Consider the following 20,390-nt stretch of genomic DNA (forward strand, 5'->3'; position numbering starts at 1 on the left):
TGATTTCCTTTCTGGCATGAGCCACACTCGGTTTTGCTAGTTTTCATTCACCGGACGGCTCTCTCCCCAGCTGACTGGAGGGGTGGCCCTAGTGGAGCGGAGGGACGGGCGTGGGAGGTGGAGAGACTCTGCTTGACTCCAAAGCTCTTCTCATGAAGAATGGCCCACCTGACTCCAGCAGCTCTCCCACGCCCACGTCACCAGGAGGACCACCATATCTGAAAAATACCGCCGCACCATGTACTTAATTGGTGCTTGTCTGGACTGGGAAGAAGCCCAGGTTTGCTGGTTCCTGATGTACGACATGGCAGTGTTCTGGTTGTTGCTTTAACAAATGAGCCCACTGGCACAAAATCACCTTGAAAGGCCTCACAAAGCCTTCATTGATTAGAAGCCCAGTTCCACATAGCTCAGAGATGGGCACAACAGGAATGGTGGTAGCTGGCAGGAGGAGACTGGTATGGGGTGGGGTTTCTTGAAGACATAAAAAGTGGAGCTTATTTGGGACCACTAGCTGAAGGCATTAGAAACAGAAAATATTTTTTATTCTTCTTTTCTTTTCTGAAGAGCACGTGGTAAGACCTAACATGTACTGGACACGTATACACCCAAAGAGATAGACACCATTATTATTCCTGTTTTCCAGATGAGGAAACCAAAGCTCAAAGAATAAATATAGAATAGCAGTAATCTACTGCATTGGATAAGAACTTGGACTTCGAAGCAGCTGGGTTTGAATTCAGGCTCCACTGTCTATTAGCTTTGTGATCCCGGTGAGGCCCTGAGCTTCGGTTCTCACCCCAACTAAACTGTAAAACATGTGAAAGTAGGGACTGTGCCTGTTTTCTTCATCACTGACAGCCCTTATTAACATTTTTTTCAGTGAATAAAGGAATAAGACCAAAATAAATCCCCAGTTGGATAGAGAGATATAAGTATTTTAAGGTAAAGTGAATGCTACAAAACAGTCTGGACAAATTTCTACCTGTCAAGCCAAGAAATAGCTTAGACTAGAGAGCACAGCATAATTACTTCTTTATAACCCATACACTCCACTTTATTCTCGTCTCTTCCCTATCACTAGAGACGTTGTAATCATTGTCCACTGAGGTAATGCAGCCTGGCTTGTGAGTCTCACAGCCTCCTCTCTGAACCCCGAAATGAGGCCTGTCTTTCCCATGTCTACTATGCACCTGGGGCTTGCTTCCTTTGTATTTAACTTTTCTGCTTTAGATCTCCATGGACATAGCTACATAAAACCACAGAACACTTCTTCCTCAGTGATCTTTCTCTAATTCTCAGAATATAGTTCTCTCTCCTTTATCTGGCCTGGCCCAAGCCCTTTAATATTCTGAGTTATTCAAACCTGAGGTAAACTTCTTTCTACCTTTTTAATATATGGATCTCAATCTCTTTTTAATTTCTCCTGACTCATCTATACTTTTATGCTCCTACTGAACAATTTCCTGTGTTTTGAAACCAATTTGTCATCTACATGACTTCAAGGAGGAAGGGTCATCAGTGATCTCATGCTAGCTAGTTGTGGGATCTTTCCATTTTTTAATAGTACTTGAAAGATCGACGAAGGGAAGCCTAATAGAGGGAGAAGAGAAATGAAGGCCTAATTAGTGACATCTATATGTGACTGAATAAAACATAGGAGACTATATTTTCAAGTGTTAAAGTATTGAAAAGGAAAATGTTTATTCCTTTATCAATATTTAGTGAGTATCTACTATGTCGCAGGCCCTGTGTTAGTTGCTGGGGATATCAAGCTAGTTCTGGCCCTTAAAGAACGATAGTCTAGAACAGGGCTTCTCAATCTTAGCACTATTGACATTCTGGGCGGGATAATTCATTGTTGTTTGGGGGAGAGGACTGTCCTTTGCAGTATGGGATGTTTAGCAGCAACCCTGGCCTCTACCCACTAGATGCCAGGAGGTATCTCACCCCCCTTCTCAGTTGTGACAACCCAAAACATCTCTAGATATTGCTAAATGTCCCCTGGGGGACAAAAGTATACCCAATTGAGAACTACTAGTTTAGGAAAAGCAGATCCTTTATATAATACACTGTGATAGGTATTATTATCAAAACTTTGAGAGTGAAGGGTGCCTTAATTCTAGGTGAAAGTGGGAGAGGATGCTACAGAAGGTTTCACAGAATAAACGACACTTTATGCTCAATATTTGAAAAGTGTTTTGTGGAAAGCCAAGCAGACAAAAAGAGAGAAACTTAGGGACATAGGAGAGGAGTAGGAGGAGAGCGAATAGAGAAAGACCATTCGGGTAGATGCAAGAGGATAAGCAAAGGCCCGGAGGGACGAGACCACAGCCTTATTTCTTATTCACCTCGAGGCAATGATAGATGGTTTGCATAGAGGAGAATGAGAAATAAGGCTGGGGCCAGATCATACCAAGTAAGAAAGGAGGTGAAATTTTAGTATAAAGAAATAAACATATATTTAAAACACAGCGGAGCCCTTTTACAAACAAAGCCTTGCTTAACCCAGTATATTAAACTGATCGATGTCAACTGCTTTAGTTGGATCACACCCCACTTAGTTTTTCCATTAGCTTCTAAGCTGGCTTCCACAGCACCCCCGTGGAATCCTGGAACGTTGGGACACATATTGGAAAAACCACAACTTTGGTCAACAGAGTACCACTTGTGGATTTTAAGTGCAGAATACATGTTCAGATTTGCTCTTCAGAAAAAGCACTCTAGTGGCAGAGCTGAGTATAGAGTTGGGACAAGGGGGGCAAGCCCAAAGGCACAGAGATCAGTTAGTATTTTATATGTGGGTTTCACTTGGAGACCAGTGCTAAGGCTGCTATACATGGCTTTGGAGTCATACAAATTTGGCTTACAATTCCACTAACTCTGACTTAGGTCATGTTTGTTGAGTTTGCCAAGCTCTATTTTCTCATTCTGTAAAATGGGGCTACCTACCTCACTTGGGCGCTGTAAGAAATTATCTGTAAACAGAGGTCAGGTGCTGACACAAATAAGCACTCAGCAAATATAGATGTGCCTCCTCTTCTTTCACTTAGTCTCTTTACGATTCAAGTTTATTAAGCCTCCTTGAACCTATGTAACTTTGAGTATGAAAAGGGAGATTTAATTGCTTACTGTTAATGGATTTTCTACTTGTAGAAGAGCTACATAATTCTTTGTAAAACAAGATTTTTTTGATCAGTCTCTTAGCAGGAGCCACGTGCTAACAGGAGAGGTCAGTATTTGGCTTCTTCTTACTTTGGGATCTGCCAGGATGTCTCGTAAGAGAGAGTTCAAAACAAGAGTGGCCAAAGCCCAAGTGCTACGTGTGTCTGTCTGGCTCAGAGACAGTGTTTCTGCCCTTCTTCAGATTAGCAAAGTCAGCATCAGTTCCATGGTTAGAAAGTCAGCAGCTAAAAACTGCACCTGTGTACAAATCTTTAAGGAGATCAAATGGTATTGGGATTACAAGGTCTGGATTATAAAAGCCAACTTGCAAATACAAACTTCCCTCTATTTTTACCATCCTGTGTCAGTAAGTACTTCTTCAGTTGTGAATATTTATGCTCTTCTCAGAGAAAACAATCTTTATTTCAACAGCAGTGATGTGTTTTCTCCTTTTCTTTCCCATTGTTTATCATCACAGTGACAATATAAAGTCAGGTGAAAGGTGTGGGGCTTGGGGACATAACTGGGTGGAGAATTTAAGGTTCACAGGCAATGTCCGTAACTCAGTACGTTATGCCAGAAGTCTTACAGAACCAGACGCTTTCAAACTTCAGACAGCAAGGTGATTAATGAAAGCTTTCTGATACTGTCAAGGCGGTCTTCGTTCCTACACCTCTGCAACAGGGGGTCTGTCTTCTCTTATGGTCACAGGTTCCCTGACCTCTATACTTAACCCATTCACGTGCAGAATTCAGCATCACATCCAACTGCTGTGCAATTTGAACTCTAATGTGAAGGAGAATTCAGCAGTCTTACCTCTGAACTAGGGTCCCAAAGATAAGACGAAGAAATTTCTGCATGTTTTCAGTACATAGCCATTTCCACTGTTCCATTAGCAGCAAGAGGAGCAGATCCAGGGCTGTGTCGGCTAACTCTGTCTCTGTTCCTGAGGGAGGCAAAGACATCAGGAGTAGAGACCCATACTCATCGTTCGTGTACTGGGCGGCACCTGGGTCTTTTCCACCTTCACGTTGTACCTTTGTAACCCCTCTGCCCTCAAATCAAGAGATGTCACTTTGCATCTAGAAATTTCAGTGATAGGCTCTGTATTTCTTTACAATTCTTCTGTGTTCCTGATATTGTCACCTAGTAAGTATTTCTATGGTTAAAAAATTTTTGCATATAATTATTTTGCCTACTTAGCTTCTGTTTCTTCAATATTTCCCCAGGATGCTGAATATGTTCTGTTCCAAGCAAGAACTCACAACTAGTGAGCAACTAGAACTGGCAAGGCCTAGTCTCTCCCATCCTTGCATTCCACTCACCCCCAAAAAGCATCACAGAAACGCTGTGGGCAGATGTGGGCTGACTTGAGCTTCATTCTCCTGCAAAACCTTGCTTTGAAAGCGCCTCCATTACACAGTGCTGCTGGGTTTGGATTCAGGAGGCTTTAGGTTGATTTCAAGATAACGTGCAGTTCTAGGAAGAACGTCACAGCTCCGGTAAATGCCACGATAATTACTGATTTCTTTCCTGTTGTGAAGGCTGGAAGGGCCACAAATGAGCTTATACCCCATGTTAAGCTGAAGTTTTCTGAATAAATGCGTTTTATGGAGGGAAGCATCTATTCCCTAAATCTGTTTTGGGAGTCTCGTATCATTTCTGATTTGCTTCTGGGGAGACTTCACCAGGAGTATATAATGTTCCAGAATGAATCTGAGATAGCTGGTGCTTTTGCTGTATTAGTACTATAGTTAATCATCAGTAATGACTGGGTTAGTCTAGGACTAGCAAGTGTTCTCTGGGCCAGCATGCCCAAACTATCCTCTTTTAAGGGTTCTTTAGAACGTGAATGACTTCAGATTTGGACAGATCTACTAGAACTGAACCATACTTCCCTCTTAATCATCTCTCCCTTACATTTCCAGGGGCATGGGACGGATAGGCTGTTTGCTTTCTAGCCATCTGCTCAAAGATGGGATTTCCTGCTCTTTGGGAAACAGCATCACCCTGAGCCTTCGTCATCCTCCTCAGTTCTGTTACTTTCTCAGGTTTAGCATTTGCAACTGCCACCATGTGGTAACACTTAGTCATAGCAGTAAAAAATAAGAAAGCAAACAAGGTACCACCAAGTCGTCTTGAAGAAAAGGGGAAATTTTCTATCCCACGAGCATTCTGAGTTGCTCAGGGCTAGAACATAGGCTCAGGCATAAACTATCCCTTTAGAAAAGAGACATGACATTCAACATTTACAGGCTTGATTTTGGCTAGAAGGATATTGTTTGACCCACCCCACCTTATACACAATCTTTTAGAGTTCTCTGATGTTTTCACTGCCATCCTGGCTTCAGTAACCAGTGAGATCCAAGTGAAGGGATGGGGCTGTCTAGCCCATTTTTTACACACTTAAATTGAGGTCCACAGAGCATAGGTGATTTGTTCATGGGCACCCGAGAGACAGTGGTGAAATCAGCTTTTATTCCTCTTCTGAATCCAAGATCTTGTGATCTTACAGTCTAAGCAGAGGCCTCCGTCTTGAAATTGATAAACTCTTTTTTTAATTTCTAGTTCAGCAAACATACCAATTAATATCCAGGGCTCTGAATTTTTCCTCTACAGAATACATCTGCCCTTCTTTTCCTGGGAAGCAAACCTGCCCTCCCTCTCATATTAATATTTATAAGGAGGGAGTAGGACCTTTACCTCTTCTCCCTCTCTGCTCACCCTTGAGTAACTAGGTGGTATCATCTGCCATGATAGTAAATAAAGAAGAGGAAGAGATACACCGAAAAAGATGAATTTCATTTTGAACACGTTATACTTCAGTTGCCCTATGGTATATTCAAGAGGAGATAACATCAAATATTTAAGCATCATCGCACATGTGTTAGGGTTCAAAATAACAGTACAGGTGGGATCAATGGGGAGAGTGTGCAGAATAACAAAGAGCCAAAAATCCAGCTCTGGAAGGAGGATAAGGGAGCCAACACAGCAGATTGAGAAGGGGCCACAAGGAAGGCAGAAAGAGAACCAGGAAAGTGGTGTCACAGATACTAAAGGAAGAAACTTTCTGGAGAATGGCAGAAGTCTGATATGCCAAAGCATGATAAAAATACCTTTGATGAGATATCAGAGTTATAAGCATGGATCTCATCCTGCTGGATTAGAACTCTCTGTGTTCGTGCCCTGATCCTCTGCTCGACTGAGCTCTGGGGATGGTGTCCTGCTCATCCCCGTACCCTAGCACATCACCTCCAACACTGGAGTTCAAAACCTGACTCGCTCAGCCGAACAGAACAGAAATTAAAGCTACAAAGTCCAACTATCCCAAGTCCCAAGTAAACTTCACTCTGGCTCCCTTTGCTGTGGGAGCAGAGACCTGGCCACTTACCTAGATCACTGTTTCTGAGATCTTGGGCCGGCATGGCTGCATGTGACAAGTAACTGTCCACATATCCTTTGGGGATTTGTTCAGCATCTTTTTCTGGGACTTCTGCCGGCTGCATTTCCAGTAACTTTGTCTGTTTTTCAATAAAGGATAACATCCCAGACGTGGATAGGATCTCTGACTCCTGAAGAAGCAGCCAGTGGCACATCACATAAAGAACGTAGACAGGAGGGCAGCAAATGCAGTGCTCTAGGTTTCCCTGTCTCTCCCCTGTAAAAGTACCATGGCTACAGAACCCCACTGAATCTGTGACTACTTTAGGAAAGGTTTTATTTTTTACCCAAGTTGCAAGTCAAACAACCCTGCCCTGGGATTCTGGGATCACTTGTGCACATGTTTTTGGGTCATCTGTTCTCTTCCCACAACTGGCTTTCTTTCTCATGTTGTCATTTAGTCTCCCAACCCACCACCCTTGAGAAGCCAATCTGCCAACCCGGAACTGGTAGGAATTCCAAACTGCCCAAGAGAAATTTTTTAGCATAAAAATTAGAGATCCAGATGTTAATTAAGTCCTTTAGCAGAACCCTTCTGACTTTAGAGAATATCTCAACTGCCTATAACTGCAGAATCAACTTCCCAGATCTTAATGCCTCAAATTCTCTAGGCTTTGGTTCTTACCACATTGGCTTCCTGGAGACAATAGAGAATCTTGTCATGTGCTTCAGTCACACTTACTGCTGGAGCAATTTTACTGGATGAGAACCTCAGTCTGGACCTGGTACAGAAACAAAAAGTAGAAACAGAATGTAATTCGTGGTCTTGATCCCCATACAAGCTGGCAAGTATTGATAATACCTTAAAACAATAGCACCCATGCTTATTCCCATGCTTATTCTTGGGAGCTTACTGTGGTCAGAGTTGCCAGCAAAGACTTGGCCCTGAAATCCCCCAAAAAATATATATTCTGGCTCTGAATAGATAGTGCAACTTACACTAAGCTATAACTATAGTGCACTTGTGAAAGGGTGCCAAATAAAATAGGGACCGATCTGTATCGTGGTTATACTCCCACAGGTTAGAAGAGTGGCTAGCACACACTAGGCATTAACTAAAAATTTGTTGAAGATTAAACAGACAAGTGGCATAGACCAAGTGTTTTTGTTATTGTTGTTGGTAGTGTACCCTTATTGGTACCCATTTATCCCCCTTATGTTCAAATAAAACCAGAGAAGAAATTACAACATTGAAACCTGATAACTTCAACGTTTCAAGGAATAGGGGACTTGCAGGCACAGGCATCATGGTCACCCATCAAAATATGGGCCCCGGTAAAAAGGCAAAGTACTGTGAATCTTTCATTGCTGGGCCATGAAACGTGGGCACAGAGACAAAGACAGACGGGGTCAGAGATGCATGCATACACACACACATACACTCCCCCTCTCTCTCCTTCATGATGACCCAGATATAGGTGAAATTTTCAGTAAGGGTAAGTGTGGTGCCATGCCTTCCACATGTTAGCTTTGAACGCTGCCAGAGAACAGCTGGGACCCTAGTGTGGCAGAGTAGCAGTAGCCAACCAGTTACTAAAATAGGCCCTGCAAGTTTCCATTCTAGCCCTTTGCTGTTTATTGCTAGTATATGCAAATTCTGAGCCAAGATTTCCAGAAACGATGGCAAATAGAGATCAGTTATATGCCTTAATCCTCAGTAGGAAAGAAATATCTCTATTTTCCAGGAAAACAGAAAAGAGAATATCCATATTCCAGAGTTTTCCTTCTAGTCAAAAATCCCAAGTCGGCTGGGCCCTGGGTTTCCGTGGCAAGAGCAAACAGTCAGCAGTGTTTCCTCTGCAGCATCTCAGGCTCCTCCGGGTGGAGCACTGAGGAGCCCAGGGTCTGGCTTTGCCTAAAAACTGGTATATATGACCTGTCTCCTCTTCTAGGGCTTGAGAAGGAGGGTGAGCTTCGACTGAGGATTGGGGAATCAACCTGAGAATTGAGGAAGGGGCCCTGGGTGACTGGAGGGCTTCTTACTTGCTAGCCTTCTTGCCTTCTGTCTGAGGCTTGCTTTCAGTCTCAGCCTCACTCAGCTCCTCTGTAGGGCTCTGGGGTTCAGAGCGAGGAAATGCTGTCTTCAAGGTATCCACGATAGCGCTCACCACTATCTGCAGGGGTCAGAGGTACAGGGTCAGTAAGGCCATTCACAGCCCCAGATGGAAACCCCCAAACGAGCAGTCATCTCACAGCATTTTATGCAACAGGACAAGGACAGAGTCAGGTTGTCTAGCAGAGCCTTGTCCATCAGGAAAGTCAAATACCAGTTGATGACTTAGTGACAACCATCCTCCCTTTTCTCTATGGCCATAAAATTCTTCTTCCTCAAAGAGTAAAACAAACAGTGGCATGGGAAAAGAAGCCAAAACAAACAGTGAGATAAATCAAAACCTAGGAGATCTGCGGGCTGGTGAAGTCCTTTTCATTTCAACTTTTTTCTTTTTATATAGAAAAGTGATTTCAATTTCTAAATTGATAATACCTTCCCCAAGCTGTGAATAAGTAAAATATAGGTAGGAATATAAAGAGAAAAGGAAGAGTGAAGATGACAATCAAAAATAAAAAATACAGTCTAGGGCATATATAATATAAACGTGCTTAGAGTAATTCATACAACAAAGAACTGGTTTCTCTAGTCAATTCAAACAATTTGTCTTCATGAGGTAAAGAAAGAATAACAAAAACCTTCAGGTCAAAATTAAGGTATCAAGAGTTGATAGAAACTTCTCTACTCATAAAGACCAGACGAAATAATCTTCATTAAAGAATAAGAATTAACTATATTTCTGAGAATGGGAAAATGGCACACAGATACTTGCTAAAAAGGAAAACATACAAACAAATGAAACCCTAAAATATCACAGAAACAGAATGAGACATTTACTTTTCCTTTGGTGCCTCTTGCTAGTTAACACTGCTGGCTCAGAGCAACACCATTCCTCCCTTAACTCATTCTCCTGGTGTTCCCCCAGCAAGAGCACAGCTAGCACAGCTAATATGGGGCCGAAGTGGTCAGTAAGACTATAGTAAAGACCAGGGAGGGCCAACCAGGAATGAACGCAGAGGGTGGCATAAGTATAGATAAAGTGGCTTTGAAAATATGACTTGCTCTCTAGGCTCACAGAATTGTAGTTTGTAGGGGTTGGGGGGGGTGTCCTCATCTGTCTTGGCCACTCTTGCATCACCAGCAACTAGTGCAGTGCCTGGCTCAAAACTGCCATCCAATAAAGTAGATGCTGAAAGAATCAACGAATAAACACATTTACATGGAACTGGGGAGGTTTTACCTTAGTTGATCCCTTTCAAGTTTGCAGTTTTTTCCACATAGCAATGGATGTCCTCTAAAACCTACCACTGAAATTATTGTGTCCCCTCAAGCCCATATGAGAAGAGGGAGGACCCTCTTCTGCCAATGAGTCAGGATTTCCCAACCCTGTAGAATACATTCCATCTTTTGGTAAACATAAACCTCACACTTCTGCCTCAGACTCTAGTATCAGTTGGTGATCACTGCTTACAGGCCCCAGATATGTTTCACAAATGTCCTTCTACCATCTCCACAGGTGCTGAGACACCCCCTTGAAGAAGGTACAATTCTCTCTACACTCTTGTCTCCTGCAAAGAATCACTACATCAATCGAAGTCTAGCCTAGCGTCTTCTCTTAGGGCTCTCTTTCCTGTGTGACAAAAACTGGGAATGACCTTTACCTCCAGTTAGCAACCCCTCACACCCACCCCCGGTCAGCCATCTATGAAGATACAGATCTATCCTCACATGGCTCCACTAGAATAACAGTATCATGATACCCTCTGGAGATATGCCTACACCTACGTGTCAGGGGTACCATTTCCCAACAGTTATTCACCAGGATTCAGCAAGTTGATGATTCAGCCACTATCTGGCAGCAGGTCTTGAAAATTCTAGTCCACGTTCTATTGACCCCTCTGTGCTGTCCCTCCCCACGCACAGCCTCTTATTTTTCGAGTACTGCCTCCATTCTGATGAATACCCCACATTTATAGGTAGAAACTAAAGCGGAGCACTGTGGTCCTGCTGGTACCTTGTCTATTCTGGAGACCATGAACGGTTTCTTGACGAAGGCAATACGAGCGTCTGTGTTCAGAGCGAGGAACTCCTGCACCTCCTCACTGTTAGCGATCTCAGGAATGGCACAGAGTTGCTGCAAAAGTAAGACACGCCAAAAAATTTTAAAGAGAAATTCCAATCCCCAGATGTCTCCACCTTGTCTTGGCTGTCTGCGGGTTAGAATGAGAGCAAAGCCAAAACAGGAGGATGCTGACCTTTAAGAATGATTCCAGAAGGCTCTTACGGGCTTCCACTCTGTCACTATCCATGTTTCCAAATGGAAGATCTGGAAAGAGCTTTTTAGGACCCTTCACATCTTTAAAAAAGAAAAAAAATTCATTCAATATTCACAGAGAGCTATTCCACATAAACGTATAAGCAAATCAGAATTATTGAATCTATTTCCTTGTATTTTTTTTTCTTTCCACTTCAGGAACTCCAAATATACCCTAGGGGTATGATGCATACAACACTACACTGGTTACAAGTGAGGGCTTTGAAGTTCAATGGCCCAAGTTTAAATTTTGGCTCTAATCCCTACTACAATGATGACCATAGGCAAGTTGTGTAATCTTTCTGTGACTTCATTTCTTTTCTGTAAAACGGGGATAATGACAGTATCTATCTCATAAGCTGTTAGGAAGATTAAATGAGTTAATAGGTAAAGTACTTAGAAGAGAACCTTGCATATATTTTCAATTTTAGCTTAATATCAACTACTGTTATTAAGAAATAAAATGCATAATTTTATGTCCAAACATGTTAATATGTTTGTAGGATCATCAGCATTTTTTTAAAACACAGTAGCTGGTTACTAGCTTACTTTTAGAGTTAAATTTTATTACAATTTAAAATTTTCCCTTGTGCCTGAGAGGTGTCAAACAACATACAAAAGGTCTATCTGGTCGTTAAAAGCAAGTGGCAAGAACTTTGGCATATTTTAGTATTTAAGAGTCATCAATCTACGCATCTGGAAAAGCTAATTTAACTCCTCATACTACTGTATAGGCACAGGTGGAAATGTAAACATTTCTTAAAACTTAAACCAGATGGGGCTCCAGAAGAAAGCACGTAGTGGCAAAGGACCACCTCAGAACGTGATCAGTGCTGCCCAGCACTAAAACACAAAACTCTGCAGGCAAACTTGGGCAGCAGAGACCTGCAATGCTGCGTCCTCCATCCCTCCCCCCAAACCAAGAGGCCACCAAGCTCTCGGATCAGGGTGGCAAGATGTGAGAAGGAAGGAGACAGCACAGGGCTGGGGAAACTCCTGACTTTTGATGAACTTTCGTAGATCCGGTTTCTCCTCTAGACGCGTCTGCAGATTCAAGAACTCCCGGTAGCGGCGATTCACAGTGTGGTAGGCCAGCTGCTGCAGGCCGCTGCTGTTCTCACCGTCCAGGGCTGTCTCGTACTATTGAATGAACAAATATGTTGACCCAATCAGCCAGGGTTAGGTAATCTTCTATTCTGGCTTTAATGACTACGTGTTCAATGGCCACACAGGAAGAGGAGAGTAGGGATAAAGGAAGGGAGATGTTCCTATTCTGTTCCAGAACCTCCGACATCTGATTGCTGACCTGAGTTGTAGCGAATAACTCAAACTCCAGTGGTTACTGAATTAAAGTATGAGTTGTATTTCTTCGTATATGTGGCCCAGAAATCTGAAGTTTTATTGCTCCCCACTACTATTTTCATCTGAAAGCTCCCTCTCCTAGATACTTTCTTTATTCACAAAAATAGCTACGTAACTATTTTTCAAATTCCCAAGACTGAGTATAAAACAGAAGGCATAACACCTATAAAAAAGCGGTACCTCTATTACCCCTAAATTACAGCGCTAGACATTATAAGGGGAAAACAATTCTGCTACTACACTCAACCAATGACTATCTCTATTAGTTGGGGAAAGAACAAATAATCCAAACAGCAGACAAACAAAAATCATTTGCTGGCCTGGAATAAATTAAAGGGGCATTTGTTTTTGTTTTGCTTTAGGCAGATTAATCTGCCTAATTGTTATTCTTAAAGCTAAGGAAATTTTCTTCCTGAGTACACATCATCTGTATTATTAGAAGTCATGTGAAGACTGGAGATGTTATAAGGGGTCAAAGTCCGCTGCCTTCTGCAGCCTTGGAGGGCGGATATGTGGGCATATTCCCCAAACAGCGAACACCATGAATGGCATGGAAGCTGCAACTCGGTACATGGGAAGACTTTTGACAGAGTAGTTAGGATACAGTGAAATGCTGTGGGCAAAATATATATGTAATCCTTTCTATTGTTTGGTTGAGGAATTGTACTGTGGGCACATGATGGGAAAACCTATCTCCTAGTTGGTGGGACTCAAGGCTGGTGTTTAAAAATTTTCTAGAGGCAGATAGGGTAAGGTATTCATTATGAGCTGATATGAGCAAAATAGTTACTTAGAACAGTACTGAGAAGGAAAGACTGAGATGAGAGGGACAGGTGGAATTCAGGGTGGGGCTCTCAGACCTGAACCACCTGGGAATTACAATGCTTTCTGTCGAATATTCTGTTCCTTGAGGGATAATATTCAATACTAATATGTTCATTTCCATCACAGAAAACTGTTTTACTATCAGAATGTATAATATTGACATACAAATTAAAATCATAATTACAATATGTCCATATAAAAATCTAAACCCAATCTCAAACTCGAACAATTGGCTATATTCCTTTGTTCTCACATTTCACTTTACCCCTTTCTAATGTTTACTTGGAGTAAGTAGTAGCAGATGTCAAAATTTAGCAACAAGAAAGAAAAAAGAATAACAGAAGAAAGACTATGAACTTAAAAATTCTATCCATAAACTTAATTTTTCTGCTAATGAGGGGGAAAAAACTGTTGTTTAATATCAGTGTTGGAATATGACATAAATAGAAGATGAAATAACCAGAAGCCAACACTTATACGTGAAAAAGGTGCATGTCATAGGGACACCCAGAATTAAAACAAAAATGCAGGTACAATTTTAACAAAGTTGTATCAGTCCTTTGAGACTAGCCTCAGTTATTTTATGACCAGACATCTGTGCTTCTAAATCTTACCTATTTTGCAAGGGGAGTAGGTGTGTGCATGTGTGTGTTTCTAATTATTTCCATTCTGTCTTATTTGAAAATGTCATAATGTTCCTTTCTGAAATGTGAGGTGATGCTGCAGCTGTGTTCAGCAGACCAGGGAAGGCCCCTTCCCTCTTACTTGGATGGGGGTTTCATGGGGAGGAGTACAGCACCCAGGCTTGTGCCTGGTGGTAACTTTTGCACTCAGAATGAGATAAATTCAAGAAAGCAAGTAAAATCCAATGGAAAGGATCTTGCCCAGGAATTCTCTTTCCAAACTTCTTCCTTGCTAATTTCTTTCTTTTTAAAAATACTAGTATCTTTCGTACTTTGTTTTAGGAAGGTAGGTTATTTACCTAGATTTGCCTTACAAGGTAGCAAGTTCCTCATTCTCAGAGGTGTTTAAGCACAGAATTGAGAACCACTTGGCAGAGATAACTTGAAGAGGGCTGGTTAGGTTAAAGCAGCAGTTCCTGGCAAATGGCCTTAGGACAGGCTGCCTCCATGCTACCTGGAGAGTTCCATATTTAAAAAAATACAGAATCCTGGGACCCATCCTTGGAAATTCTCATTCAGAATTTATCAAAGTCTGTCAGAATCTGTATATTTAAAAAGCAACCCAAGTGATTTTGAGGTGCAGTCAAGTTTGGGAACCCCTGAAAAATATCATCCTCAGTATTCCAATAACCCTGAGGTTCTAGGATTGTCCTGTACGAGTACAGGGTAAGAGCCTACTCTGCCTAACAAATTAGCTTCAGATCATTCACATATAGATGCTTGTTGAATTAAACATTGCAAACTAATAAGAGACGTCTCTCCCCTTGAGAACATTAGCTTCACTGACTCTGCTTTCCAAACCCATTCCCAGCCCAGAGTGGGTGCCTGCAGCTTTAATCCTTTACCTTCACAGTGTAGAGCGTGTATGGGTGGAATCCAGTGCCACTGTGCTCTCGGGCAGTAATGGTGCCAGTGATACGAAGGTTCTGGATGACAACTGGGCCATCGGGACTGCTCAGGGGCTCAAAGCTGAAAGCTGAATTAAGAGGGCCAGGTGGAGAGGAGGAAAGCAAAACCGGTGGCAGACTAGGATCGAGGGAGCTCACATCATTGGTGAGATCCTTCTCTAAGCATAAGGGTCGTGGAGGGCAGGTCTTTTCTGGCCCCTCCAGCAAAGCTGTAAGAGAGGTGACATCTCCTTGCTCTACCTCCTTGTCTGCTGTGTCAATCTGGATCTCAGGGCAGGAGTTCAGCATGGAGACCAGCAGGCCTGTCTCTGTCTCTGTCCTTGGCCCCTCCTCAGCTTCTGCTCCTTCGATGCTTTCAGATCCCTCACCATCCTTAGGCTCTAGAGCCTGGGAACCCTCTAGGGCACACAGGGCATCCTGAATCCTGTCAGAGAGGAAGTTGCCTGGAGTCATGAGCATGATGGTTTCTTTGCCCAGTTCAGACAATGGAGAATCCAGCTCTGAGTCTTCGCATAAGAACAAGGGGCCTCGAATATCTGGTTGTAGGAAATGAGATAGGTTGTTTCCCATTTTTCTTTCTTCAGACATCCCACCCAAATCTCCCTCTACAGCTTCATGGCCTTCTTCAATCTCTGGGGAGCGGCCTGAAGGCCCCTCTGTCTCACTGCAGTTTAGGAACACTGGGGCTGCTACTGGAGAAGGGGCTCTCCCTCCTGGCAGATGTTCTGCCTCAGCAATCAGTGGCAGAGATGTGGGCACTGAGGGCTGTTCCAGGGCCCTGGATGTGCAGAGTGGTTTAGCCACTTGTGCTGGATTTCTGGCCTTGGAAAAGATACCTACGACTATGAGGTGGATCCAGTCAGGATCTGACAGTCTGTTGATCAGTGGTAAGATTACATTGCAAGTAATGAGCTCCACCACTACGTGGCGTCCAGTCCGAGTCTCCAAGTGGGGCTTGGGCACTAGCCCTTGCAGTAACAAATTCACAATGCCACGTGTGTAGGTGACCTCAGCACTGGGGCTGTGCACAGCAGGATGTGGGGCAGTGGCCTGGCAGTAGGCTTCCCAGAGCTGGGATGGCTCGACTGGACCACTCTGCTTTCCTGCAGTGGCCTCCTTTGCCTGAATGTAGCTCTGCAGGTGACAACCACACAGAGTCAGAACACTCTGGGCAACAGCATGACTGTCTACCATGCTCATCCTCCTCCGAAGCTCCTGGACCAACCCTTTCATGGCTGCCTCCATCTCTTTCTCGAAGGCTGGCTCCTGGCTCACTGAATGGTACCAAGATAACACAAAATCCCGAATAATCATCTGGATGGTGCAGTTGATCTCCTGTTCTAGCTGCCTTTCTGCCTCAGGACACGGAGGGCAGGTGGCCACTGGGATGAAGCGTTCTAAGTGCAGTCGACCTGAAGCCCCTGCAATGGCGCTGGAGCCCAGCCATCCTCCCAGAACCACTAGCAATGCAGATAGAAGGCACAGAAGCCACACATTGACCAGAAGGTGGATAACCAGGAGCCAGCCGAGCAAGACTCCCACAGCCATCAGCTTCCGACTATTCAACAGATTACTGAGATTAGAGCTGGACTCAGCTGGGGTGTCCTGAAACGGGGGCACTGTCTCTGCCTTCATGGCTGAACGGGCAAGGTGACTTCCTCAGATGACAGTCTTCTTTCTATTTTATTTCTGCGTTAGGGAGAGGGACATGGACTGTGTCCCAGACAAGAGGAAATAGGGATGCTACTCAGGGATCCAGGGCTCTGGGCCCTCGAAGTCCTATAGGCACTGCAAAGAGACAGCGGCAGCTCTGCCTCTCCCGCTGGCTATCACCAACAGAGACCTCGAACTAGTCCCTTTCAGCAGAGACGCTGCTTTCGAGGAAAACTCTGCGGCCTTCATAACGCCAAGGGCGGAAAGCCTCTTCGCAGCCTCAGGGAAGGCGATGCAGGGCCCTCGGTCCCCCAAACACTTACAGACGCCGAGGGCAGCGGCCGGCCAGGACTGGGTTACACGCCGCCGGGAGCCGCGCGCCCTGACTGAGCCCCGACCTGGGGCGGACTCACTGGGATCCCCCACGCAGGCCTCGGTCCGCAGCCACCGCTGGACCAGGCTGCCCCGGCGACTGCGCTCTGCAGCTCCGGATCTATCAGGGCTGCCGGCCGGCCGCCCGCCGGCGACAACTTCCGGGTTGACGTCGACGCGAGCGAGGCACGCTGGGAGAGCGACCGCGCTCCCGGAGGAGCGGCGCTTGCCCGGCGCCCTCTGGTGGTGGGAAGCCGCCGTGCGGCTCTGCGCACACTGGGCTGAGGACCTGAGCGCGCGCAGAGAAGAGCGTGTGCTCGCCAAGGGAGGGCACAAATTCCCAAAGTACAACCAAACGGAAGGCGGCCTTGCGGCAATCACCTGCGACGACTCAGTCTTCTAGACCCTTTAAAACGCGTCTCAGCTCTAATTATTAAATGAAGTCTGCGGACATCCCTTACTGCTTGGGCGCACTCTCAATAATCCAATTTATTTTTATCCCATGGGGGCATAGTTTCATTGGCCTGATGGATTTTAAGGTACACCTGCTTGCCCCAGAGCCCGCCCCCAAATGCAGCCCACCTAACTTGTGCTCAGGAATTGCAGAATACAAGACATAAAACATAACACAGAGATAAAGTTATTCCTTAAATTTCATATACTGCATCTCAAAATCAACTTTGTGATTTGTGGTTATTTGCTGGTGACATTACCCAGGCAATCAAATACTTTGAGCATCTGCTATGTTCAATGACTGTGAGAGGTAGAGTGGAGGAATAGAAGCAGTCCCTGTTCTCAAGGAATTAACTGCTAATTGGGGAGTCCAGTTCTTTGAACACAACTGGATATCTCATCATGCAAATCAGTATGGGATGCAGGAAAATAAAAACCTTAAAGGTATTCAAAGGAAAGAAAGATTACCGTGAGTTGCCGTGCAGTGGTTAAGGGGGGCCTCAGAGAGAAAGTAGCCTTTATATTAGATCTTCAAGAATAAGGATTTTTTTTTTTCTATTCACCTCCATCTCTTCTTCCCCTTTCTTCCCCAAATACATAGGCAAGGAAGGCAGAAGAGGAGGTGCGTTTTCAGATAATCCTCTAATGTATTTGCTTTGGAACATGCTCTGTGTTTGATTGTTTTCGGTTTTAGAAAATTTGCCTTCAGTTGTTTACACAGACAGAATACTTATAGGAAGATTAAATATCTGACATCGGTAGCATGGACCATGTGTAAAAGTAGTTTTGTCAGTTTTGTATGAAACCAGCTTCCTTCCCTGCCTTAGTCCCTAGGAGTTCTGTCTGCAATGCGGCACTCCATTTTATTTTGGCACAGGACATACACCATTTGCACAGAGCTGCTCACGTGGGCCCATCTCAGCATTCTCTAGGCTGTAAGCAGTGTCTCTTCAATATAGCACTACTCCCTAAATGTTTAAAGGAAACTTCAGGCAAATTGCAACCAAAAATTGTGCCAATAAGAAGTGCATTATGGCTTCTTTTCTCATCTCCATTTCTGCTGTTGGTGCAAAGATTTCTTTTGAATGCAAAAGGAACCAACATTTAATCACTTCTGAAGCAAGTGGTTTTATTCCACCAGGCAGACTGGGCACACTCCTGGGACCCCAGAACGCATGTTTGTGTTTTCATGGTTCACATCACTCTACTGCTTTCTGTCTTCCCACAGAGAAGGAACATGAGACATGGGCTCTGCCCCCTTTGCCTTCCCAGACCATTCTATTGTCCCTGGGAGCACTTAGAAGATGACAATAATGCTCTGGAGAAACATGTGTGCCACCTAGTTGGGAACTAAAATAGAAACGTGAATGATGAAAGGACTAATGACCATGCTGAAGACTTCCTGTGCCAGTTCAGTGAGAAAGTTCACTCTGCAGCATGATGTGCAGGGCGGTAAGAAAATGACCTTGCAAGTGGGCACTGTGCCACCTGTCCAGATGGTCTAGAGCATGGAGGTAGCCAAGAGTGCCTTCCTGATTCTGAAGTGGATTTGACGGACATGCCGGTGCACTTGTCATTTGGACTGGCATGAGCTTCTGCCTAGGGTCCTGGGCAGGTGCTGGTCTCCAAACAGATCAATCACTGAGAGGAGAGAGTGCCAGGGCTGATGTGTGGTGGTGTGTGCATGTGCGGGAAGGCAGGGAGGCTGGCTGTTTGGCCACACCACCCACCACCTCCCAAGGTCCTTCCTTCTTTCCTGCTTACCATTCATTTCGCACAACATTAAAGGATAGTGCTAGAGTGTTGGGGATAACAAGACAAATAAGATACACTCATTCATGTCAAGGGACTCTCAGTTGACATAAAGAAGAGAAACACATAAATAGATAAATGGAATTAAACATCTGATGTGTTATGACAATTGCAATAGAAGTAAGTACAATAAAATGGGAACACAAAGGAGGGTCGGTCAACGGGGGAACTGGGTGGCTCATACAAATTTTGCCCCACGTTGGGAAATGAAAAAGAAGTAAGTAAGTGTATTTTAGGAAAACGTAGGGCAGAGGGAGCAGGGAGCGAAGGGACAGAAGGTCTTTTAGGCAGAGGCATGTGCTTGTGAAACAGGCAGGGGCGAGGAGGGCTGAGTGCCGTGCTGGAATCAGCACTTACCACCCCTCAATTTTCCCTCAAAGATAGAAGACAAGGTAGCCTACTAAAGAGAGGGCAGTGATGTGGCAGGTTAGTGAGGAGAGGAGGAATTATCGCTGTGAGAAATAGAAGAGCTAATGAAGGTCATGTAAGAGAACAAAGAGGGACTGGGGACCTTGCTGAGGTTAGAGATTATGAATTTGTCGTGGCACCAATCCACATTGTTGAGTTATTCTCTCCAGAGGTGTTTTGTATCCTCAGTATAGGAGAGAATTAAGCAGGAGGAAGGTCTGTCGTATGCTAGCAGTGTCAGGGTAGATGAAGTGAAAGGAGAAGAGGTTAGGACCAAGAGGTTAGGACCGTCACATCCTGAGAAGAGTATTGTTAAAATTTAAAACCACGGTGTCTAGATGTCTGGGAAGGAAATGAAGCCAGCAGCAGGAGAATCAACTGTGAGAAGAAGACCAAGTGTGCTGGGAGAGAGTGAGTGAGCCAGAATAAAACAGGTTTGTGGTTAAGGATTGGTCGGAGTCTGCAGTGGGTCAGCAGGGCTATGTTCCTCCCGGAGGCCCTAAGCGAGAATCTGGTTTCTTGCCCTTTCCTGCGTCTAGAGGTCACCTGTGTTCTTCGGCTCATGGCCCCACATGACCCCACCTCTGCTTCTGTTGTCACATCCTTTTCTCCCACTCTGACCCTACTTCCTTTTTCTTTCACCTACCATTCCTGCTCACAAACTACTGTCCTCAACTTGATCATTTAGTCACACTTAGCTGCAAGGTAGCAATGATTCCAGCTAAAATTCACAGTGTTCTACTACTAAAAAGAAGAAGGAAAGAATATATATTGGGTACAGTTAGCAGTCTCTGCCGCCCATATGGATTGGAAATAAGAAACCAAACTCATCTGTTCTAGATACAATGACTTGTCTATAATTTACTGACAAGTTATTAGAAATAATGATAGGGTTTATCTAAGTGACTGGCTAAAGAAAAATACATAGAAATTATTTACATTTC

General features: G+C 44.2%; 1 protein-coding gene across 2 annotated transcripts in view; it reads right to left on the reverse strand.

Moving 5' to 3' along the window:
• The window catches only part of LOC105810339 (sorting nexin-19), a 39,029-nt gene extending 22,067 nt beyond the window's left edge, over positions 1-16,962 (reverse strand). Inside the window, exons 1-8 of one of the 2 annotated variants that reach the window (XM_012644305.1) lie at positions 14,686-16,962; positions 11,972-12,110; positions 10,912-11,012; positions 10,671-10,790; positions 8,590-8,720; positions 7,232-7,328; positions 6,557-6,737; positions 3,982-4,111 (exon numbers count right to left, since the gene is read on the reverse strand). In XM_012644305.1, coding sequence (XP_012499759.1) covers positions 3,982-4,111; positions 6,557-6,737; positions 7,232-7,328; positions 8,590-8,720; positions 10,671-10,790; positions 10,912-11,012; positions 11,972-12,110; positions 14,686-16,383 — 2,597 coding nt within the window. In that variant the 5' untranslated portion in view covers positions 16,384-16,962. The remainder of the gene's footprint in view (positions 1-3,981; positions 4,112-6,556; positions 6,738-7,231; positions 7,329-8,589; positions 8,721-10,670; positions 10,791-10,911; positions 11,013-11,971; positions 12,111-14,685) is intronic. The other variant, XM_012644307.1, reaches the window with a different exon arrangement.
• Between the last annotated feature and the right edge of the window lie 3,428 nt (positions 16,963-20,390).

This window comes from Propithecus coquereli, unplaced genomic scaffold (assembly GCF_000956105.1).
Source record: "Propithecus coquereli isolate 6110/MARCELLA unplaced genomic scaffold, Pcoq_1.0 Scaffold209, whole genome shotgun sequence".
Classification (NCBI taxonomy): domain Eukaryota; kingdom Metazoa; phylum Chordata; class Mammalia; order Primates; family Indriidae; genus Propithecus; species Propithecus coquereli.